This window comes from Diceros bicornis, chromosome 37 (assembly GCF_020826845.1).
Source record: "Diceros bicornis minor isolate mBicDic1 chromosome 37, mDicBic1.mat.cur, whole genome shotgun sequence".
NCBI lineage: Eukaryota > Metazoa > Chordata > Mammalia > Perissodactyla > Rhinocerotidae > Diceros > Diceros bicornis.
Genome location: NC_080776.1, coordinates 3,724,398 through 3,749,477, shown reverse-complemented (window position 1 = coordinate 3,749,477; position 25,080 = coordinate 3,724,398). Strand labels below are relative to the sequence as shown.

General features: G+C 38.0%; 1 protein-coding gene across 1 annotated transcript in view; it reads left to right on the top strand.

Annotated features, from left to right (window-relative positions):
• The first annotated feature begins 217 nt into the window (after nucleotides 1-217).
• Nucleotides 218-25,080, top strand: part of ERBB4 (erb-b2 receptor tyrosine kinase 4) — a 1,098,037-nt gene continuing 1,073,174 nt past the window's right edge. Inside the window, exon 1 of the mRNA XM_058532926.1 lies at nucleotides 218-374. Coding sequence (XP_058388909.1) covers nucleotides 293-374 — 82 coding nt within the window. The 5' untranslated portion in view covers nucleotides 218-292. The remainder of the gene's footprint in view (nucleotides 375-25,080) is intronic.

Genomic DNA, 25,080 nt, shown 5'->3' with positions numbered 1-25,080 from the left:
AGACAGCGAAGGCTCACACGGGGAATAGCTGCACAGTCCGGCCCGGAGCGCCCCGCGCACACACTCGGGCACCCTCCCACGCGCGCGCACACTCTCCTCTCCTCGGGGCCCCGGCCCCGGACCCGCGGACCGGGCGTCCCCGCTCGGAGCCGGTCCCCCTTGCGCCCCCACGCGCGCCTGTCCCCCTTGCGCCCCCACGCGCGCCTGGCTGCGGGCTCTCCTCCGCGTGCCCGAAAGGGGATATGCCATTTGGACATGTAATTGTCAGCACGGGATCTGAGACGTCCAAAAAATGAAGCTGGCGACAGGACTGTGGGTCTGGGGGAGCCTTCTCGTGGCGGCGGGGACCGTCCAGCCCAGCGCTTCTCAGTCAGGTGGGTCGCGGTTCCCTGTCGCGCTCCCGGGGTGGAACCTGCTGCCGCCGGCTTGGCCGCGATGGTAGCGCCCGCGCCCCCTTCGCCCAGCCTGAGACCCGCTCGCTCCCGGGCGCGGAGGGACCACTCCACCGGGGCCTCATCCTGGGGCTTTCGTTCGCCCCTCTTTCTGTCCCCAAACTTACCCTCTGTCTGTGCGTGTGTTTTATGGATCGTGAAAAATCCCTCTGCGCCCCTCTCCCTTTTTCTCTCCCCCGAACCCCCTTCTTTCTGGCGCGTTTTCTATGAGCCTAAGCGGAATCTCTCTGGGCGCGCTTGTGCAGGACGTGGGAGACCCGAATCCCGAGTCAGGGGAGACGGTCCGCTCCCCGTCTGCGCCCCCGGAGGGAGAAGCCTCGGAGAGGCGCGCACTGCCAGGGCCGCGACGGACGGGGTCCCGGGGCGCTGCCGGCTGGGCTGCTTAGGAGCGCGAGGGCTGTGGGGAGAGGAGCTCCGAGAGCCGGGCTTTGCACCTGTGTGTGCTGCCGGCGGCCACCGCGCCCCCAGTCGCCCGAGCCTTGCGGGGTCAGACCCGACTTGAGCCCAGCCTGGGCAGCTGGAGCGCGGCGGGCGGGCCGGCGCGCGCGCCTCGGCCGGGGGCCCGGAACTCTGGGCCTCCTCGGCCGGCGTCCCGCAGCCCTCGCCCCGTTGACTGGAGGGGAGCTGGCTTGGCCGCCTGACTCCTTAAAAAAAAAAAAAAAAAGGCTTGACATACTTGAGCCGGGAGCCCGGCCTTCCCGTCGGTTGCTGTGTTTGGCACCAGGAAGAGTTCTTCCTGTAGTTCAACTTGCTATTGGCCGGAGTCCCTCCAACTTCTCTGTTTACTGCCCGGCGTGGCTGCCGAGCCGACCCGTCGCGCGGATGGATTGAACCCCAGGCGGGCGTGGCTGCGCCGGGTGCGCGGCCACTGTTTGCTGGAGAGCCTGCGCGCCGGTGACCCGGACAGGCAGACGGCCAGTTGACCCCGGGGAGGCAGCGCAGTGGGGCCGGCGCTCCGCGCCGCGCAGGGCTAGTGATAGCGCCTGCAGTGCGAGGGAGCTCCAAGTTTCTGACACTTGAGTTTCCTGGGGATGAACGTGGGACAGGAAAGGACGGAGGAGAAGCGGTGTCTCACGCGGCCAGGGGGGCCTTTTGGAGAGCCAGAGAGATTTCCGGAGCCATCCAGGGCTGGTCGCGGGAGCGTGGGAGGCAGCTAGGGGAGATAAAGCTCCCGGGAGTGTAGATAGGAGAGCTTCAGGCCCCCGGAGGGTGTCCTGCTGACCTCACCAAGAAAACAGCGCGCTGTAGTTCGCCGCTCCGCCCCCGCCGCCGCCGCCCCCTCCTTGCCTAGTAAATAACAAGTTACAATCACCGAGTCTTTCAGAATGACCTTCGAATGGCACAATGCGCGCTGTCTGTTCTGGCCGTTTGCACCCTCCCAATTACCCCGAAATTCTTCATGCATACCGGGTCCCGCGCTCCGGCCACCTCCGGACTGACACCAACACGGACTCGAGATTCCAAGCGGCCTCTTAGCTACATCCCTTTTTATCCCCCTCCCTACCCCGGGTCCCTTCATATTTGCCCTCAATGGGTTGATTATGCACATTGACCCATTCAAAAGCAGCGGCGACTGACAGGCAGGCTTAGCCGAGAGGAATTTCTACGAGGCGACCTACTGGGGGCTGTCTGGTTCAGCCTCAGCCGCTGGGGGACCCGGCTCCGAGTCCGCAGCAATTTGGGCTTAACTGTGCGGCTCGAGGTTGAGCTATGCCGAAAAGCCCTTTTCAGAATTTCTGCGAGGGATGTAATCCAAATTAGTTCTGCAGCTGTCCCCTTCCTCGTCTCAGGCGACACCGGCTCGCGCCCTCGCTCGTCTCTCCTCGCTTCCCCCCGCGAATTGTCAGACCCACAATTGAGCCCATTTAGAGCGCGAGGATTAGCGTGCCATTGTTGTCCCGTGTGTGGCTGTGCACTTGAAATTCTGGGGGCACAAAGGCGAGCCTCCCTGGTTCCAAACACAAAGTGATCTAGATGAAAGGGCCGCACAACGAAGAGCTCTCGCGCGCATCCCTGGTGTAACTGCAGCTCGCAGGCTAAGGAGATCCGCTGCAAACTGTAAACGCCCCCGGGGACTTCTTTTTTCATCCTACCCACTCCTACCCCGCCCCAACCCCGGCACCTGGCGGGGGAAGTTCCGCGGGTTTTAATGTTGTGCTTTTATAAAACCAAGTGACTGTCTGGTGTATGAGTGAGGCTCTGTGTGTGTGTGTGTGGCTGTGTTTGTGTGTCTGTATGTTCCCAAGTAAATACATATTGCGTGTCTCCCCTCTCGCGGTTAGCAGTCAGTAGCAGTTTGCAGGAGTTTGTTTTGGTCCAAATGAGAAATTAAGTGCGGATAAGTAAACTAAGCTGCCAGAGGGCGACAAGATGTTGAGTGAATTGCTTTTAGATGAAACAAATTAAGGAAACGAGGGAAGACAATCTGCTTCTCGCATTATTAGACACGCTTGGAGTTCAGGGGAAAGTGGCATATTTTTGAAATGCTAATTTCTTAAGCAGAAGGAATGCACCTTATTTACTGCTCTATGTGAACAGAATAAAAATATAGGGGGGATTCTGTTGTCTAGATCTAAGATATTTCTTAAAATAATTGTAAAGGAAGAGGACCTGTTTTGATTTTTTCTTCTTTTGTTTGGAAAAAAATCAGCTTTAGAGAAGATGATCTTTTAGTAATTCTGAAGCAGTTTGTCTCATTTCTAGTGATTCATTTTATCTAGAAATATTATAGCCAAAGGCCCTTTATAATGACAATTATAAAGACTTTACCACCAAAAGGACTAGTTCCAAAATTTCTGTCTTCCTGGAGTGATTGAAAAATAATCAATCTCACCTTTGTATTGGAATGAAATACATACTAGTATTGAGGTGATACTCTTACAAACCTTAACAGATATGTGATGATCAAGTTCAGCTTCCATTTCTTATTTGCAGATAACTTAGTTCTGCTTTTCATCCTATAAAGGAACATACATTTTTTCCTATATATTTAAAATATATTATGCCTCCAAACTTAGGGTTTTTTACATTTGAGAAGAAAAAGGTTAATAAAACTTAGTAAGTGATGAAAACTATATTAAATGTATTTTCAAAAAACCATCAATCCTCTTTCCTACACGTGTTTGCTGTAAGCACACCCATGGGTACACTCTTTCCTTTTTTTTCTGAATTTTGAAGTTCTTATATATGTAAAAGGGCCTTTTTAGAAGATATTTTTTTCTTCAGAATGCTTCTAAATAAATTTATACCTATTACTATAACTATAAAACACTTGAAAATACTATAATATGGACTGTTACGATAAAATTGAATGACTCTGGTTGTGTCATGATCCCTTGTTGTCTGATTTTTTTTCTTAAACCAAACTGCTTTTATTTATTTTAATCACGCAGGCATAGAAAGTCAAAATTTTTGAAAATCAAGGCACTTAACTGCTTTATATATATTTTCATTTAGTCACTGGAAATCTGTCTTAATTAAGAAATTACATTAGAATACTTACCCGGGCACGCACTTCATGGAGGATTTACGTATTTTTTACTCTAACCTGAACGCAGTAAGTTTGCATTGGCTGATTTTTAGAGTTTGCATTTATTTGAGAAAATCATATTTCCTCCTTAAAGTGGATTCAAACATTTAGTATTCATGAGCTTTCTTCCCTTTGATTCTTAAATAGAAGTACTATTTATCATCTGTCTTCTGCATTCACCCTTTCTATTGCTATAGATTCTTTCTTTACATCTTATTGTTTATTCAATTTACACATGTGAATATATATTTTCTCCTCCATCACTAAGGGTATTCTCTTTGTGTGTGTCTTTACCATGAAGCTGCCACTCAGCCACTGCAGGAGTCCTCTGAGCCAGTTTTCATTCTTTCTTTTTGATAAATCTGATATGGCTGGTTGGCCAGGCAATCGCCAGCCATTCCATTGCTCAGATTTATTCCTGAAAGAAAATAAAAAGGCACCGATCCAAGATCCCTAGCCCATCTCAAAAGCCCTCCAAGGCCAAATCTTTCTACAGAGAAGTCCCTTTTTCCCTTTCTCTCTTCCTCTTTTCCCCTCTTGACCAAGAAGGAAGGTAGACTACTGCCATTTAAAAAATGCTGGGGATGCAAGGAAGTGTGCTCTTTCTAAATATTCTCTGCAGCCTTGTGATTAGAGCCACCTTGAGATTAATGGCTATGTAAGATGCACATTTTAGACAATAAATCAAATTAAGGTGCCTTAAACACTGCAGTGCTTTAATGTGTCATCTTTATATTATTTCAAGCCAGTTATTAAGAAAATTTAACATATATTAAAAATAGCAACAAGTTTTTCTTTTATTTTATAGTGTTCTGCTGCTGTTGCATATCTATGTGTAACTGTAAGTGCCTAGAACATAAATGAAGCAAATGATCAAGAAAGATGTTCTGTTACCTGCACACTTGTTGGCACTTGCTGTTTGATTTCACCCTTTTAAGAGATACTCATTTATAGAGATGTTAATATTTACATGGAAATTAGCTTATACATATTCAAGACTACGGCTCTTCTACAGAAATTAATTGTCAAGCATGTTCCACTGTTAGCTTTTATAATGATCTACTGAGTATGTGTGCAGGGTAGAATTTAATCATATTATAAACTTTTCTCCTGGTTATATCATTTTAGAAATATTCTACTATGTTACATTTGACCATATGGAACCAGATTGCATCTTTTATCTAATCTTCATTTTCCGAATTATTATAAATATTGGGCAGTTGAGTAAAATCTTACTTTTCATGCTTTCTAATGCAGCTGTTGACTGAAGTTTGCAGTTCATAATGATAAATAATCCCTTAATTTTACCTTTTTTAAAAAAATAAAAAGATCTTAGATCAATGTTTCCTGAAACTGTAGCTTTTCTACTTAATTTGAAGGAGACTTTGCCTATTTTGTGGTTAAGTGTGAAACAGGACACAGCCAGGTGGTTTCAATCAGGATTTCTGCCTTGCAGGGACAGTTCTTCTAGTTTCTTTTTAATATCTTGAGCAACTCACTTCACATCTTTGTGACTTGGCTTGTGTGCCTGAGGGGGAAATGCATGTAACGTATCCTGTATTTCTCCACTGTATAGCAGTTTTCTGAAAAATGGCTTTAAAATCTTCTGTGATGTTGAAATACATTCGCGTAACAAGTTAATTGATATATTTGAAACATGTATACATATGTAAATAAACATAATGTGAACTTTCTAGCAGACCATTGCTGTCAGAAGAGCACCTGTCTAAATGATACAAAAGGTTATTTACTCTAAAGAGTTTGTATTTGAAGGCCATTTCCCCAAAATGTTAGTTTTTGGAATTGTTCCGTGGTCTCTTTAAATTTCACTGTATGTGGCGTTTTTGCTTTTTCTGAGTTGTTGATAATTCTAACATGTTTATTAAATAAATTGACCTATTTTCCAATACTTTAATCAAAGCTTTAAAGCCACTTTCTTGTTTTCATATTTGACACTAAAACTGGTGCTTTCTATTTGTACTCATTTTTTTTTTAAGAAAAAAGAGAACCATCTCATTTTTATGACATAGAGGTGAAATATACTGTAAGGATATTTTTGGACCTAATTCTAAAGTGCTGTTTTGAACATGTAGTAATTGTTTTATAGTTATTTTCATTTTGAGTACGTGATAGCTCTGCAGGCACAGTTGTGCAAAGTTGCTTTGCACAACTCCAGGGGGCAGCAGCCACAAAGAATGTCATGGGAGTGGTGCTCGCCTGAGCTGTGGGTAGAGCAGCAGCAGCCCTGCTGTGTGTGATGCTACAGAATAGAGCCCCAGAATAAAAGTTAGGAGAATTGGATTCGGGTCATACAGTCATTTTCTGTGTGGGTTAGACTTCTACTCTGTTAGACTGGGTTAGACTTCTGCTCTGTGTCTCAATATCCTCATCTCTGTTAGTGTAGCTAAAAGTGATACCTAAACAATTAACATCTTGAATTTTTTTTAATGAATCCGACAGAAAAAGGATGTTTAGAAAAAGAAATCCATTGGTTTTCAATTATTTTTGTAAGTGGATCTCTTTTTTCAAGTGAATTCATGTGTGTAACCCTGGTATCTAAAACAGGGAGAAGGGAGAGGAGAGCTGTGTGAGAAGCCGGCTGTGTGCCCCCAACTTCAGCGCGGCCCCACTTTCCTTCCACTCTCCTCTCCACTCTTCTGCGCTGACTTCACAGAAATGCAGCACTCTTTAGGAACCACTGGTCTAGTCCTGTCTTCTCGTTTTTCAAGTGAGGAGATTGGGAGCACAGGGAAGGTAGGTCCTGTAAGTTAATTCCTGACACCAGTATCATTTTCTTTAACATGCACAGAAAGTACTTGAAAAGGTGCAGACACTTAAAAAAAAAACAGAGAGAAATACAACATTGTGTAGTTTTGAAAGAGAATTGTAAAATAGAAGTGAAAACAAATGGATTGGATCCATGGTCCTAATTATTAGATGGTGAAGTTCTTTTCAAGGGGGAGACTGTGGGGTCATCGTCATCTTTAATTTATATGTAGGAAGTAATCATTGATTGCATTTATAACTGACAGCACATCAAGGTTAAAGAAATAAAGCAACTTTGTTAAGACCTAGTTCTGTAAGAGGATCTGTTTACCTGGTAGGGCCTATTCTGGACATAGAATTTCAGCCCTAAAAGTCAGATGAGAGTTGCTCCCAGGACTATCTGTATATAACAGCACCTTCAAGACTTTCTTTTATGTGGGACTTTATGAAAATGATCAATAAGTAGAGAATGGTTATTTTCCTATTCTGTATTAAGCAATACGCATACTTAAATAAAATGAATTATAAAGGATAAACAGTGGATTCCTCATCACCAATTAGTTGGTGAGGACTCTTCACTGGCAAATCCATGGGAATACTTCAGATTCGTCCATGCCTATTCTTGGACCCAAGGGTCTTTATCTTTTCTACTGTCTATGTTGGACTGTTTTCTTTCTTCAGGCCCCTAGTAAGGTCACAGTTGTATTCTTTGTACACGTGCAAAAGCTAAGCTTTATGTACTAAGACGTTATAAATTTATTTCGATGGCACATTTGCTTCCCCCTAGTTGGCTTCTGCAAGACACTGCCTCTGGGCCTTGTGACTTTGCCATGTTGTCGATTTAGCCTTAACACTCTGGTTGTCGCTGACTCTCCTCAAGCACCAGAGCTTTTTCAGACAAGATCAGCATTCTCATGGGCGCTAATGACAGAAGGGAGGTTTGAAACTTGTTTTGGCAGGAAGAGTCACTTCCTGTTAGGAATTTGAGATGAAAATGAACCCCCTGTAAACATTAACATGGACACCATGAAACTTCCTTTGCGACATCATTAAACCTCTCTCTGGAGAGGCAGCTCAGGATCATTACTGTTAATCACATTATTTCCAATATTGTAGGAGTTACCGAAGCATGCTAAACACCAAAAGAATATCCAAGACTCAGTTTGTGAATCCAGGGAGTAAAGCAATAGGAAGCAAGTCTGTATGAATGGTTGTATGTATTTCATTTGGAACATAGTCTAAAGATGTTTAAAGAGAAGAAAATGAATGGTGCGATAAACACTCATTTATTTTCCAAAAGGATCAGACTTGTAAATAATCAGTTTCTCTTTCTACATCTTTACTACTCTTCTGATCTTTACTTATGTGTGGCCCCATAGACATCTGGTGTAGGTGGACATCCAGGTTTTAAGTCTTTAGGACACAAGTGGGGATTGTAAACCTGCTTTCAAAAGATGCATCTGCTGGTCTTCTGTGGTCTGCTGAGGATATCTCATGGCTGTTTAGAAATGAAAAAAACTGGCAGCAGATTCTCCAGGTGCTGTGACTATATCTACTGTGGTTATAGCTTGAGTAATAAGCTGTGCGATCCTCTGTTTCAGGAAAGGTCCCCGTCACTATCAGGGGGATGCCTAATTGAGGTCATGGATGGCAGTGACTCTTTTGCTTTAGGCAAACTCTTCTTTCACTAAAATCCTTGTCATTATTTCCTATTCTTCCCTGTGGGTTTAGAGAATATGAGTTTCTTTCTATAGGGACCTGTGAAAACCAAATAAAAATAAAACAGAATAATATTTCTTTTAGACACACACTTTTATTTTTAGGAGTTCTTTTTGTCTGATCATTTTGTCTAGAACTAGAGCAGTTAAACAAGTTTTTGGTTTTTTTTAAGGAAATTTGATTGCATGGCTTATTAAAGTCTATTTCCTAAGATTTTTATTGACCTCATCTAGTCCTTAAAAACCTCAGAGCAGGGCTATTGCAAGATCCTCTTTACTAGTCCCCTTGTTCACTGTCCTCTTACCTCCAAGACTTCTTCTTGTCACTGCCAGATGACCATTTCTAATATAATACTTTTATTATCCTAGTTTCCATTCAGAAGCCTTCAATGGATTCCTGTTATAAAGTTCAAAGTCTACTAAAATAGTCTGCAGTTTCCTTTTTAATCCAGCCTTAAGTCTTAAGATGTATTCTGTCTAAGAACCAGGCTGACCTAGTCAGTATTCCATGACTGTGCTCACTGTTGTGTTTGCTTTTGCTGGACCCTTTCCCTACAGTTCATGGCTGATTTGGTGCCTCTGCCTGTCTACACGGTTGAGTCTTTTCAGTTCTGGGTTAAATCACACCTTTCATTGCATCTTCCTTCACTGACTACCCTAGCCGCTAATTCTTATCTATACGCACATACCTGGCATTTCATCTTAAACCATATTGTATTTTAACTTTTTAAAAGCAAGAGGTTTGTCCCCTGTAGAGACTGATGTGGTGCCACAAGCATCTTTAAAAATATTTTTTAAATGAAAGAATAACATACATTTGCTAAAACAATTTTAAGCTCATTCATGGATGGTTATTATTTGTAATTAAACCATATAGTACACAAAGTAATCTGTTCTTGAAATGTAATTATAGAATTCTTAATAATAGATATTAGGCATGTTTACCCTGGAAATTTTTTTAGTTGCTTTCTCAAGCTTCCTAGGGTATTTCTTTCAATGGAGTGTTTCCAAGAGTATATCTTTTGTCCCTATTCACATTTTTAGAGTCTGCTCATAATATGGTACAAAGTATTGCTGTTGGTTTTATTTTTGGTGAGTTAAATATACATGAATACCATTCTTAAGTATGTGTTTTGTAGTCCACTATTTTTCTGTGGCCATTATATTGCAATTTCTTACTTATCTCCTATTTAAAAATTTTAATGAGTTTAAGCAGTAAGCATGTACTGGCCCGTCAGTGTACTTCAAGACCATGCTAGGAACTGAGGATGACTCTAAGAAGCTCGAGATACTAACTTTCCCTTTTTTTAAAAAAAGGATAGATAAGGCCAATAAAACACAATACAAAAAAATATGTTATTAAGTGATTTTCCACACTCTCGGGAGGAATGTTTGCCTCTAGAAAAATGCTTATAAGTAGTTCATGAAAAAAGAGTTCCAGACAGAATGTGGCATTTTCTATTCCTAGATATATGTGATAATACAACTTTGTTATAACTAAGATTTCTCAGGATCTTAAAATAGACAACTAGACTTATGCCTACAATTTTAAAAGGATCCTGTAAAGGCAGCACTTGCAGCATAACTGCACTGAGAGGTGGCTGGGATTCTCTTAGCTGCTCTTTTACATGATTCACTCTGCATTCTGAAAATTGGTGAAATGATTCTAGTCTTTATAGAGTCAGATTCTACCCGTGAGAATGCTCTTCGAGACATTTCTTCTCAGGTTACCAGATTCTAAGAAACTGTCAACCATTCTAGGTCACTGCTGTGCCTTAATTGTACCTTAATTTATGACGGCCTGAAAGAGTTAATCTAACTTTCAAACTTACCTAGCAGTCTGCAGAGCAATCTATTAATGAGAGAATTGGGCTCAGAAACATTAGAGCCTCTGTCTGAAATTAGAACTTTCCTGATTGCTTTTCTTCCAAGAATCCCTGAAAAGAAAGTTTGAGTCAGGGATGATAGTTCCTACTTTGTAGGTAAGGAAATAGAGAGAGAAAGAAGCAGGATGTAAGGGGGAAACCTGACTGCTGCATCGGTCTGGTACAGTTACATGTCTGCCCTGTCCTGAGAGCCGCCTCCACCTCCTGCTTCTCAGCCTCTTGCATGACTTCTCCCAGCGACAGAAGCCAGTGGTGCCTCTCAGAGGCCTGGCTCCTCCACTGTCCTGCCCTACTGTACCAGAAAGGGATCCTTAGCACACCAAATCCTTATGCCTCAGGTCAACAGCCCTTTTTACTCTCCCTGTAGCCACGTGAAGAAACTTGTCCAGTAAGTCTGTCATTTAAAGAGTCTTCCTTTGGGTTACTCTGTATATCTCCTCCTCCATTGTAGTCTCCAGAGTTCTCTCTTTGTATTGTGTATGTTAAGGAAACCATCCTTGCCTTGTCTTCTTGAGAAAACTTCAAAGCAGGGGCGTATCCAGGGTTTGGGGACCTGCATTTATACAATTTGGGGAACCTTTTTAAAAGCAATGCAGAAATAGAAATATAAATTAAGTGGTACAGAGCCTTGGGCGGTACCAACGCCAGAGAAGGGTTTAATTTTTAAGAAGCCTTTAAAAAAAATTATGATAAATCTGCCTACGTTTGAAAATTATAAATTTTAGGAAGTAATATTATCCCTCTTTTACTGTGAATTTTAGGTGTCATTATATAATTTTTTATTGTTTTTCTTTTTCTACTGCATGTAGTTAGTGTCGACTACTAATGCAGAAGAATGCATTGCTTCAAGAAAAAAAATTCTCATATGAAGAAAAATTACGCTGTAAAACCCTTTAGTATATCTTTGGATGATATAATGTACTATGTAGAGATAATTTTAAGAATATTTTCTCTCTAAATATGAACGTGCCTAATCCAGGTATATATCTATTTTCTTGACGTCATATTTTTTAAATGGCTCATGTAATACTCTTATGCAATTCTGTAGTTTATAATGATTGGGTGTGATTTAAGGAATCTTGCCAGTTTTGGTATACATAAACACTATGTTACTAAGACCCTGCCCCCTTAAAATATAGCTCATCGAATTTTTAATCATTTGTTATTTAGCATGGATAAAAAGCTATCTTTATCTTTTACCCTCTAAGTTAAATGTGACCATTTTAACTACAATGACATTTTTACAAGCTGTGAATGAAACAATGCATCTAAATTAAAATCAGGACTCAGCTCAGATATTTGGTAATATTTTAACTAATATATTAATACATTTAAGTAACAATGAAAGAATTAGTATTCCAAGTCACACTCTTACTATGTAAAAATATCAGCTAAACAGTTAATAATATTTGCCAGTTGTTTTAACTTCAAATTTAGCTGCCCCACTGTCCCTGGTGATATATTGAAACCTCAAAAAGTGTACTGGAAATTAATGGAAACTGAAGCGATTGGTATTCAGATATAATTCTTTAGTGGTCTCTTTCTCTTCTTTCTTTTCTTTTTCTAAGTAGAGGATGAAATTTGAAAATATAAAAAGCTTTGAGATAAATTGAAATAGACAAAACATTTTAGGCAACTGTTGGCGAAAGGGACGTTTATTGTTTTTTCTGTACTTACTATATTGCTTGTGGCCAGAATTAGCACACCCTGAGCCAGAGAAAGAGATAAGACAAACAGAATGGCACGCAGCTAATTTTGTTTAGCAAATTTAGATCTGATACATGCTCTTTCACTCCTCCAAACTGACTCTGTCAGTCTTTGAAAGGTACAGATGAAGTTTGTCTCCCACAGGCTAACAGCTCTCACTCAATATTTATAGACTATATAAAAATAAATTTCTGTAAGTACCGTATTTCTCACTGGCAGAATGAGCGCTGTGAAGGTAGATTTATTAATGAGGAAAAAGGAGAAACAAAATCATTTCAGTTGTTCCAGGTCTGCAGAAAATAAATACATCAAAACATCCAAAATCTCTTTGTTTCAAGGACGTGTATAGTGGGCTTTTGATGTTCAAGGATTTTTGACTACTTGTGAGTGAATCAGAAGTCCCATTATTTTATGGTAATTTTGTGATTTGAATCTGGGGTGTGTTTAGATGAATATTCTGAAACTAGTCATTCATCTGCTGTATAAACCAACAGGATGGGATCCACTGTAATTATCAGGAAGTGGCTATAAAACAGAACAACAAACAAAAAACCCAAACCTTGGTCTTTGTAAAAAAGTTCCATCATCCAAAAGGATAAATTTTAGTGAAATTTCTAAATGAGGCTAACTTGTGTGAAAAATGTCACATAATATCTAACACTTAATGGAGATGTGATTCTAGAAAAGCCAGTAATTTGTACAATAATATCCATATTTGGGGATATCTTAAGAAACATTCCTAAAAGTCTTTTCTGGCTTTGTGAATTGCAAGGTATCTAAAGAATTATAATATTATTTATATATCTGCTAGAGCTGTGTCATGGCTCAAGATGACATTCTCCATAATCAAACTCACTATAGAGAATAATTCTCATATTCATGAATTGTTCATCTCATCATATTTCCAGTGGTTATTTCAAGGTTAATTTTTTCAGACAGCTTCTCTCTTGATTAAAGTCTGTAGTAATTGTATATGTGCTGATATAGCACATGAAGGTTTTAAACTACAGACATCTTTGATTTCTTACCAAGTCAAGATCAAATGCTTTTCATTGCTTCCTATTCAAATATACAAAAAAATAACTTTAATGTTTATTTTTTATTTCTACTAAAAATGAGGAGTGTTTTGTTTAGCATTTTCAAAATCCTACAAACCCTGGTGTCCTTTAAGAGTATGAGCAGCACAGTATATATCACTACCAGGACTATTATTCAAATGCTATCTTCCTTACAATTTTACTGATTGTTAAAATATTGAAATACATTCTCCCCGATTGGCTTTCCCAGATCCCTCTCTGGCATCCCTTTGTCACACTTTTCCAGATCAGACAACGAAAGAATTAATACTTGACAAAATAATAGGCCTTCACATCTCTGCTCTGGCATGTGCTGTGATCCATTCTGATATGCCTTTGCCATAGTCACTAAATACTCTGAATGTTACTCTTACACATAATAAAAATTTTGCCGCAATTATTTAAAAATAATAGGAATATGAATAGTATCATACTAACTTTGCTGCAGTGAAGTATTAGCCAGCTTGAAGAAGGCATGTTTCTAAGTTAAGTATATCACAGCATAGGGGCCTTTTTATTTGACTTGAAGTTTGAAAAGAAATGGCTTAAAAACGGTAGATAGCATGTCACGGGTCCACAATTGAATAAGTCTAGGAGAAAATTACATGAGTGAGGCAGGCCAAAGGACTCAAATAAAGCAGGTGCTATGAATCTTTCTGAGAGTGGGTGAGGATGCTAATGTGTCTATAAATTGGGCTGCTGGAGAATCACAGCAATTTGAATTTCTGATTGCCATAACCTATGTGATAATGATCATATTACACTCTAATATTATTAATCAGAATGAACAGTTATCTGGCAAGATGTCAGCTGTCCCACGTGTGTACATTAAGACACTTAAGACATGGGACTATCCCTTGAGAGTACCACACATACTCTTTTCATTTGTGGTGGGTAAGGAGAAGAAAACATCCAATTTAAAACTTATTTTTTACACATTAAAATGTAATTTTGTGAAAGAAATTGCGAATAGCAGCTTAATTATGATACTCTTGGTAACAGATTTCGACACGTGAGTTATTTTTTTTGCAAAGGAAACTATATTATAACAGAATAATGGAGTACTATTTCATTTGAAGAATGATTAAAGAAACGTAGATGCCAAGCATGGAAAAGAGGAGGCTTGGGAAGGGGACGTAATAATTATCTTCAAAAGTTGGAGGGCTGTTACATATAAGAGGGATTAGCACTGTTCTGTGTAGCCTTGGAGAACAGAAACATTAACAGCTGTTTGAAATTGTAAGGCGTCAGATTTCGGTTGAATGCCATCAAGGGGTTTCTCACAGTTCGAGCTTCCCAAAGTTGGCATGGTCTGTCCTGGGAGGTGGCGAGTTCCTCCATGTGTGGGGTGGTAAGCTCTGATCTAACATCTTCTGTGATGAAAAGGAATGAAGGAGGCAGCTGAGCAACAAGTGGCCAGTGATGTTGGGGGGAGGGATTGGGTTCTGTGACTTCCGAGGACCCTTCCCACCCTCAGGGTTTGTCACAAGAATACCAGGCCCAAGTATCTTTTCCTGGTCTCTGGAAAAGAGAGGCAATGAAGTCCGTGTCTCTGTGGCTAGGATTTGCATCCAAATACTTTTCAACATCCTACCTGCTCTTCATAGATCGGTGGATTTGTGAAGGCTCTTTAAAGATTGTTTTTCTTAAATATAAAATATTTTGCTCTTATCTTTTTCTCGACCGTCTTTATATTAGACATTCACACCTCTAACCCAATGTACTATCACAAATAAATCATTCTCAATTTTAAAAACTCCACAGTACAGAATAAAAATATACAAGCTTAAAAATATGTATATTTCAGTGTGCCCCTGGCTTTATGTCAGCATGTATTTATAAGACTGGGTCTAACTAAAGCGGTGGGAGAAATATATGAGGGTGGGGACACAGGCAGAGCAGGAAGTTAGAAAACTGGGCCTCCAGTTGTGAGGGGAGGGTGTTGGGAAATACCAGCGAAAGAGAAGTGCTTTCCTAAAGGGACTGACAATCAAAAGGAGATAAAAAGATGAAGGCACCTGTGCATGCCTCAGTTACAAATAAAGTAGACCTTTATTAGTCAGCTTTGGAAATACTGACCTTCAAGGCCTTTGACATTTCAATCTCTTTTACTGCCTCTTTTGGATCTGCACTGTAAGACACACACTAAGTAAAATGTTTTGCTTTTTTTTTTTTTTGGTGGCCATTCTTTTAGATCCTCCTGGTATGAAAACTGAATTCCTGTCATATGCTATCTTCTGCCTTGAGTCTTTCTGATTTACCACCTCTCCTCACTGTCTCTGTATCCATTTTCCTGGCCCTCTCTGCCAAGTACTGTGACTGTGCTGGTGCTTTTACTCATCACCTCCGGTGTTCCCTAAAACCTGCATGGTAGGTGGGATTACTTGCATTCTACAGACAAGGAAACCGAGACTCAGAATTACATAATTGGCCAAGATCACAGAGCTACTTCTTAACAGAGGCGATATTCTAACAATCCACTTGGCTTTTATTGGATATGTTTGGACTTAAATTTGCGTTGTCTTTCTTTTAAGAGGCAGTGAGTGAAGATAACCCAATCAACAAAAAATAAGTCTTTCTCAAGCTTCTCTCCAGCCTTGGTCCTTTTCATTACCTTTTTGTCTTAGTTTCTGGATCCCTTCCCCCGTCTCACCTCTGTGTAGATTATTCTGAGCTCTTACCTCTCTCCAGAGCTCCAAGCCTTCCTGTTGCTGCTGCCAGCTGGCTGTCTCTAGTTGCATAGACCACAGTGTCTCCAACTCAACGTTGTACTTTTCTCTTTTCACAATTTAGTGTGCTTTTCTTATCTTAATTGGTATACATTTCTATAAAACACAGATTAACTCCATTTCTAAAAAGCCGAGAAATCATAATACCTAATATTTATTAAATGTCTACTTGTCAGGAAGTGTGCCAAGTACTTCTCATACAATATCTCATCTAATCTTCACGACATGGACACTACTGTGTTCACTCTGTAGGCAAGGAAACAGAAGCTTAGAGAGATTAAATGATTTGGCAAATGGCACAGACCTGTGCAGGTGGTAGATAATTTATGCCTAAGCTCCCAGCTATTAATTTCACATGGGCCAAATATCAATATTTTACATATGAAAATAAGCTAAATCCTGTAAAAAGGATGTTGGACAATATAGATTAATTTATTAACAATTTTAGGCCATTAACAATTATTGTATTGATGTCCATAATATTTATTAATAACCACGTCTATTTGTGAATATGCCAAACTTGGAAACAGGATCAAGTATATTAACAAGATATGCTATTTTTCTGTTGTCACATTATAATGTCAGTACATTTATAATACTTCAAATAGAGTAACCAGTTTAGTCACTTTTTAAAATTGCTAGTATGAAGGAAAATATTGCAAAGAGTTGAAGTAGAGGTTAAATAGAGGGGCTTGAGAATTAAATAACCCAGGCTTGAATCTCCACCGTGTAAAGATGGGTTAATTACTTAATCTTTTTAAGCTTTGATTTTCTCCTCTAAAAATGGGATCTAATAGTAATATCAACCTCATAGTTGTGAGGATTAAATGAGATAGTACATGTAAAACCATATTGATCACATAGTGAATGCTCAATAAATGTTAATTATATTATGTATACTATGGTATTATAATTAGTATATGTTCATAAGCTAAGGCACTTAAAAGCAAAAAAAGAAGCATCAGACGTTTAAAGTTACAAATGCTAAATATAAGACCACTGTGGACTTTCCCTTTCGCATAATTTGAATTTAAGTTCTGTGTCCTGTGTTTATAAGCAGGTGATGCAATATTGGTTTGCAGAATCACTGTGTATAGGGACAGGCGTGAGTACTGTAAGTGGACCTTTGGGGAAGAATTTGGCTCTCTCTGAGGGGCAGTTTTATCAAATCATTTTTCCTTCATATTCTGTTTTTATAGTTTTGGTATTGAAAAAAAGAGCTTAGAGAGACAGTTTTGTTCCAAAGATTTATGTTTACCTGGCAAACTCAAATCCTCTGTCCTTTCATCCTTATTGTTTTTTAAAGCGCCTTCAAGAGAAAATGGTTTTTAATCAAATTCATGAGATAACTTTTATGTTACATTTTATAGGCATTTAAACTTTTCAAAATAGGGCACAACTAATGTAATGTATGGCTGAATGTAGTTTTGGAAAAATTTCTGCACGATAGAGCAGAATCTTCAAGATCTATATACAAATACTGCACAAATTTTGCCACATAGAAGATAGTCTGTAAATTGTTGTGATTAATAAATATACTTTCTCTATGTCATGGTTTTTACACATTTATTCAGATGATTCAAGGATCAGGTAAAGGCTATTCATGTCATCATAAAGTTTTTTTTTTTTTTAAAGGCTACTGTTGAGTTTTTTTTTATAATTTTATTTATTTATTTTTCCCCCAAAGCCCCAGTAGATAGTTGTATGTCATTGCTGCACATCCTTCTAGTTGCTGTGTGTGGGACGCGGCCTCAGCATGGCCAGAGAAGCGGTGCGTCGGTGCGCGCCCGGATCTGAACCCTGGCCGCCAGCAGCGGAGCGCGCGCACTTAACTGCTAAGCCACGGGGCCGGCCCCATCATACAGTTTTTAATTCACAGAACTATGCCAGTAGTGCTCGTTCCCTGGTTAACACTGGAACACCTCAAAACCGTATGTGCTTAAAAAATGTATTACTATTAGGAAGGTCAATTTTTGCTCTCCTAAGGTTGACTACTTGCTTTCTTGCAACAACCTCAGACTCCCTACAGCCAGTGAGTTAGATCAAGAAAATAGTTATTTTTCCTATTTACCAGTCTAGAAACTTTCAAGGCTGCTGTTATTTAGGCTATTGTCTTTAGACTGAGAGACAGGTAGGATTTTGGTTCACAAGCTGCATCACCTGTCATTATCTTATTTAGCTGACAACTGGTGCTTCAGAATAATTTGGGCAGTGGAGATGTCTGATTAAGTTTCTACCAGAGTTTCTGGTACAAACTATGAATTGTACCCTTGAAATGTAGCAGTTGAATTACTACAGATTTTAGAAGGGAGGATAGTAAACCCAAGAAAATAATTGTCACATGCCAATACCTTCTTAAATTTTAAATGTGCCTTTTTAGATGTAGATGTTTACTTTGGGATCAAGGTATCACGTAGCTAAAATTATACTTTTTACTTAAATGCGAACCAATAAACTGGAACGTTAAACCATAATTAAGGTCACCACTGATTTTCCTCCATTGATTTTGTTATTATTTATCATTAATATGACATTCTCTTTAACGTATGGTTGATCACAAATTTAGTGGACAAAAGTGTGGTCTGCACATTTGAATACAAAGACATTTTAAAATATATTTATCCAATTAAGATGTCATATTTTAAATGCAGATACCATGAGCAGATTAGACTCCATGAATGTGTTCCATAAATGACAATAGTTGTTACTGTGGTAACCCTTAACCAGGTATTTGGTGATATAATGTGGATTAGTCCTATCCTACAATGAGGGTGGTAAGGTGATGGAAATGGGAGTAATTAACACTCAAGGTCTGAGTTTAAAGAAAGACGATATGCTGAGTTTATGAGAGAAGCAGGGATATTGAACAGGGTAGATTAGACTGTTAGAGATGAAATGACCAGTCTCTCCTTCCTTTATCTCGCTCCTCTTGGCTTTTGTTTTAGATGCTGTTGTCCTCCACCCCTGAGTGGTTCTAATTGCATCCATGAATCAGGAACCAACTCATTTTACTCTTACAAAGCAGTCTTCATCTTTCACTGCCAGTCAATATCCTACTTAAAAACCAGTCTAGAGAGTTCCCATTAAAAAGGGCAGTCAATTTTATCAGTTTTGTTACTCTTTTTGACTTTCTTATTTAAAACACATCATTATAATTTTAAAGTACTCTGGTATTTGTTAGGGATCCATGTATTTATGAATTAACATCCTGCCCCAACCCCTACCACAAATATCAAAGCAGTTTTCCTCTTTTCTGCTTGTGCATTTGGAGGAGTTTGCCATGATTCTAATTGTTTCACTCATTTCCTTCAGTCGTGATTTGATAGATAGTCTTAATCTGTGTGTAGCACTTTGGATTTTTAACTTTTATCTTGTTTTATTTTATTTCGAATCATTCTGTAGCCTTATTTCATTTTTGCAAATATGCTCAAGTGAGTTTTCTGTGGAAATATCTGCCTGGAATGAATACAGCTTAAAAGCAGAAAATTATTGATTTTTAAAATGAATTATTTTCCTCAGATTTTAGTGAGGCCAATTTCCAATAGCCATTTTATTTACTCTTTATCACTTCATGCAGTAGCTTTATTATCGCCAAGGCCACCATTACCATCAATATATTCCTGAAAAAGAACCTCATCATTTGCTATTTTTCCAAAAAGAGAGTTGGGAAGTCATATGTATTCTTTGATCAGATTTTGATATATCTAAATTATATAAAACTTGTAACTCATAGTTTAAATCATATTACTTACATTTCTAATAATCATAAGATTTTAAATGATTCCAATTAAGTAGAATTTATTGTACTTTTTAAAAAAAATTCAGGGATAAATGATCTATACTACGTTAATTGTTAAGAAGAAAGATAGCAAACATCTCTGGATTTATTTGCACTTTGAGAAATAAAGTTCAGAAAAACAGTTTAGGTTTTATAGGTTTTTCGTTTTTCCTGACTAGAAATCTTGATTAGGAACACCAGTGCGTATGATTCTGGGAACACATGAGAATGGCAGCAGTGGTAGTCCTAGATAACTATTTTCAGAGGAGGTTATAAAACAGCTGCCCCTTTGGAGTGTGATCCCTGTTTGGAATAGTCCCAGGACTTGTGAAAGAAGTCTTCTCTAGGATTATTGCTTGACATGCAACAATTCATGTCCTAAGACCTTACATTCACCTGCACTCCTCCCCATCACTGTTGCTCCAGCAGGAGTTAGATGCGGAGTTGGAGGCTGCTCTGGCAGGTACTGCCTCAGCACAGCAGGTATTCGTTTTTGCCCACTCACCTTCCTATTCCTACGTTTCAACTATGAACAAGTTCGTTTAACAACTTGAGTCTCTAGTCTTGCAACTATTTAGAAATTATTAAGTATAAGTGGATTGCCAAAATTGTCCTTCACAACGAGGATCAAAATTGTCCCTAGCAGGGGCTTATAGTGCCAAAAATAGTTGACTTTTACACAAATACTTTGATTCTTAGTGGTTTCTTACATGACTGCAATTCTGTTAGCACACTTTGTTATGCTCTGTAGTTTTTACAAGGATGCAAATGTTGAAGTATATTTAATAGCCCTGACGCTATTAAATGTCCAGTTATTTCCCAAGATTTTTTGGTAGGTCTTGGGAAATTCTGAGTTGAAATTACATAATTTGTGACTGAGAAATAACATTCATTCTTGAATATAATTTTCATTGAGGACATTATGGAAGAAGAACTAATTGGTGTCATACCTCTGGTTGAGATCAGAGACAATACTTAGAGTTATGTTTTCTAAGATTATTTCTCTGGGCGTGGACTCTGTCCCTTGAAAACTGAAAACTGAGATGTACTTATCTAGAAAATCAATTCCTTATCAATTAATTTATTAGTGCATTAGACTGATTTATGGTCAATGTAGGTCTATGATATTGTCACCAAAAAAACCTATGCATTAAATATATATAATGTGTACATCTCATAGCTGAGAACGATGAAAACACATAGATGTTCAGAATTAATGATGCACTTTGAAGAGTTGTTTTCTAAGTTTTGTCTCTATTGGAATAATGTATTTCTACAGGTTGAAAATCGACACAGGCACACACTGTAGGATTGTGTTATGTTTTCCTTCACACGGTGTGCAGCGTTTTAATTCTTATAATAACAGGTTTGCTCAGTTTGCCAGCAGGAGGCCCCTCAAAGCAAGATGATGCCTCTCGGTTGGCAGATTTCTGTATAAATAAATAACACTCTGCATGTTCCTTTCAAATACCCGAGTAAGTGAGATAATGCTATATAACTTTTTTTTTTCATTTAAAAAATAGCTGTACTATGTCAGTGACCTGTAATAAATAGCACTGCAAGGAGAAGTGACAGCCTCATTCACCTTGCATCCATGCAGAAATAACTGAGCTCTATTTCCATGGCTGGAGAGACAAGAAGAAAGAAGAAAGAACCGACCTTGGATTGTAGTCACTCTCACTCTGACAAGGAGTTTACACTGACTATTTTTACTACATTGAATTTACCACTCAACACACTGCAAATAACCCCTTGTACTCGAAGCACTCAGATAGTCATTGATAATAATGGTGTGGTGGATATATAGTAAACCGTCTGCTGCCATTCCCTGAATTCTATATATTTTTCTGTTAATTTTTCATCAATTGGCAAAATATTATACTGAAAAATTTTTCTTGATTGAACATAAATGTTGCAGTGATTACAAATATAGCTTTTGGACAAAGACGGCAATGTATGTTTAAGCTTTTCTAATTCAAGACCTGACAATATCATGTCCTTCACATTGTCCTCTACTCTCCCTAAAAAATACCATTAATTGTCAGTGTTGAAATGTTTAATATAATAAAAGAAAAATAAACCATATGCTGGAGAACAAACTAAGACCTTTAAATTCTTTCTCACTGAAAATTTTAAAAGATTTGGTAATTTTGAATTTTCAACTGTGGTTCACAAACATTTAGGTATTCTAAGACTTCCAACAGATGATAGACAGAGAATATAGAAGAATTTGCAATGTGAACCTGAAATTAAGGCCTATCCTCAGACTCACCTCACACTGAAATTTATGGAAGTCGTGCAAAAGTAGTACAACAGATTCAGTCCATTGCACTTATATACCTTCTGCCTAATCATTCATTTGTCCAGCACCTCACAGGCCTTGCACATCAGTGGGATCAGACAGCCCGATGTTCAAAGACAAAGGCCACGAATATTTGGCCCTGACTTCACTATTAGATTATTTTGATCTATATAGAAAGTCAGCACTATAGGATTTCATGTATTTGCCATCTGCAAAAGAACCTCAGTAACAACAACACTTCAGATGCTCAGAACCTCTGGGGGATTTTATAAACAAACACATATAAATTCAGCACCCTTTCCTGAGGTTGGAGATTATTATTTTAAATACATTTTAATGTTTGCTTTGTTAATAATATGTATGAAACTTGGAATTGTTTGCAGGAAGAATTCCTAAAAAGACTTTTTGCAACTATTTTATTTTGCAAAACATAAATTTAAGACTCAGAGAAGTTATTTACCTAAGAATAGGCCTCCAATTAGTGGAAGAGACCACAACTCATGTCTTCTGACATTTTTCTATTACCCTCTCTACTCTTCCAAACAAATGGACGAGAAATAGATCTCTAGAAAGTTCTTATACCGCATTCTCTTTTTTACATTTAAAATATAACTTTTCCATTACTATTAGAATAATATTCGCATTCAGAAAAATTAAATAATGTATGCAAAAATGAGGAAAATATCACTTTTAATCTCACCACTTAGGAATAATCACTAATAACATTGTGCATGTTGATAAATAAATTTGATATGTATGTATATGTCTTGTGTGTGTCTATAGTAATTTTTACAAAAATGCTATTGTATTTTCTGTTCTGTTTCAAATCAAGTTTTGTATTTATTTTATACCTTTAACATATTTTCATATCTGGAATTCTTATTTATACCAATATATTTTTTATTATTTGGAAACAATTTATATACTCAATTCCCTTGTGTTGGTCTTTATATTTTTTTTCTTTTTTTAAATTTTAATTGTTTTCTTTTGTTAAAAAGATTTCAGAGAACATCCTTTAGTTAAATCTTTGCAAGTAATTGTGGTTATTTTTTCAGAATAAATTTCTGCAAGGTAAAAACGTAAGAAAAATATAAGCTTTTAATAATCATTGCTTCGTTGCCCTGAAAAAGGTTTTTACCAATACTATCCTGCCAACCATTTAAACATTTATTTCTTTTAAAATATTTTAGGTGCTGGCCTGGTGTCATAGCAGTTAAGTGTGGCATGCTCCACTTCAGCGGCCTGGGGTTCACGGGTTTGGATCCTGGGCACAGACCTACATCACTCAGTGGGCATGCAGTGGCTGCGACCCACATACAAAATAGAGGAAAATTGGCAACAGATGTTTGCTCAGGGCCAATCTTCCTCACCAAAAAAAATATATATATTTTAGATTTCTTTTTATTTGGTAGATTTCCTAAATATGTTATGAATATCAATGAATAGTTTGAATATCAATATACTAATTGACCTTTGTTATTTTTCATCTCCATATAGAGATATGTAAAGTATCTCTATAATAATGTTATTTCCTAGGAGTATTCTTAAGAATTATGGATATTGTGAGTTAACTGTAGTTTAATCTCTTCTTTTAAATTACATTAAATTTTAACCTCTGTTTTATATTATTATATATGATAGCATGAATTCATGAATTTCTATTAAAACATATTGGTTTATATTTCCTAAGTTTATAATAACTTTTTAAAAATTAATGCCCAGAAGGAAATATAACATATTTTCTTCTTTTTTCCTCCCAAATTATTTAACTTCAATGTTCACTTAATATGTGGACTATAAACCAGTTGGGTGAGAATTAAATATTTTTAAGAATCTTTAACTTGATCTCACATAGTAGTGCTAATTTTAATGAGTTATTTAAGCAAAAATGGAATACCTAATATGTAGTAGATATTGAGTAGTGACAAATTGATATTGGAAATGTTTTTGTGTCAGTATTTTTACCATAAAAGAAACCTCTGTGTTCAGTGTGGAGTCAAAATTCTGAGCCACATGTACACATACCCAAAAGCATTTCAGTTTTCATTTTCTTCACAGAGGCTCAAATTTTGATACTTCTGAAGTTGCTGTCATATTTTTTTACCATTTTATATTTTCCAGTATGTAAATCAGTGAATGTTTACTAATATATCTTGAAATTAAATATTATATACTCTTTAAAAAAAATATTTCCACAGTTTTTGTCCTCTCTACTGAAAATTGTTAATCTTCCAATATTAACGAAATATTTGCAGCCATGTGTATTTTGGTGACCAAACTTATCTTGTTACTTTTTCCCTGTTGTTTTGTTTTTATTTTCTTTTTGCATCGGATTACTTCTAAATGCAGTAATGAATTTATTTTGAACACGTTACTAGATTTGATGTAGTATAATATTTGGGGCATATAATATTTCATGGGTGTGTATGAAAAGTAATGCATTTGAATAATGATGAAAGATTATGTAAGCACAGGATAATATTAAACAATAAAGTGAAATTTAATAAAGGTATATATCATTGCTTTTAAGCACCTTACTAACTTTCTTTGTAACAAATGTAATCGTTAACATTCTACTTTAAGAGGGAGGGGGTAGTGCCATTATACAGTGTTAAAAATTGGGCATCTTGTTTAACAACATATGTCATCAATAGCGCTTTTAGGAGGTTTTATCACAGTGAAGCAAAGTATGTTTCAACAATTTCAGTGCAACAGATCAACACAGTTGCTGTTGATAATGAACAAATATGAATTTCAATAAAGGGAGAAAAAAGTTATTTGGAATAAAATACTCTGTTGTCTTCTCGTGTCTTAAAAGTGATTTTTTTGTTTGTTTTCCTATAAAGTTTAGTTGTTTTGGAGCTTTCTGAGACCATTTCCAATTAATAATGGATAACGAACAAGGTAACATATGGAGAAGGGTCTCTGTTCTACAGTATAACTAAAACATGGGCTTTAGGGTCAATAAACCTGAGTTCAAGTTCCAGTTGTGGGACTTACTCGCTGTGTGATCTGGGAAAACTTAACTTCTCTGTGCTTTAATATCCTTAACTTTAAAATGGGAGAAAATACTTCTACGTCCCAGGGCTGTTTGGATAAATATATGGGGAAATGTGTATCAAGTACTTAGCATGACG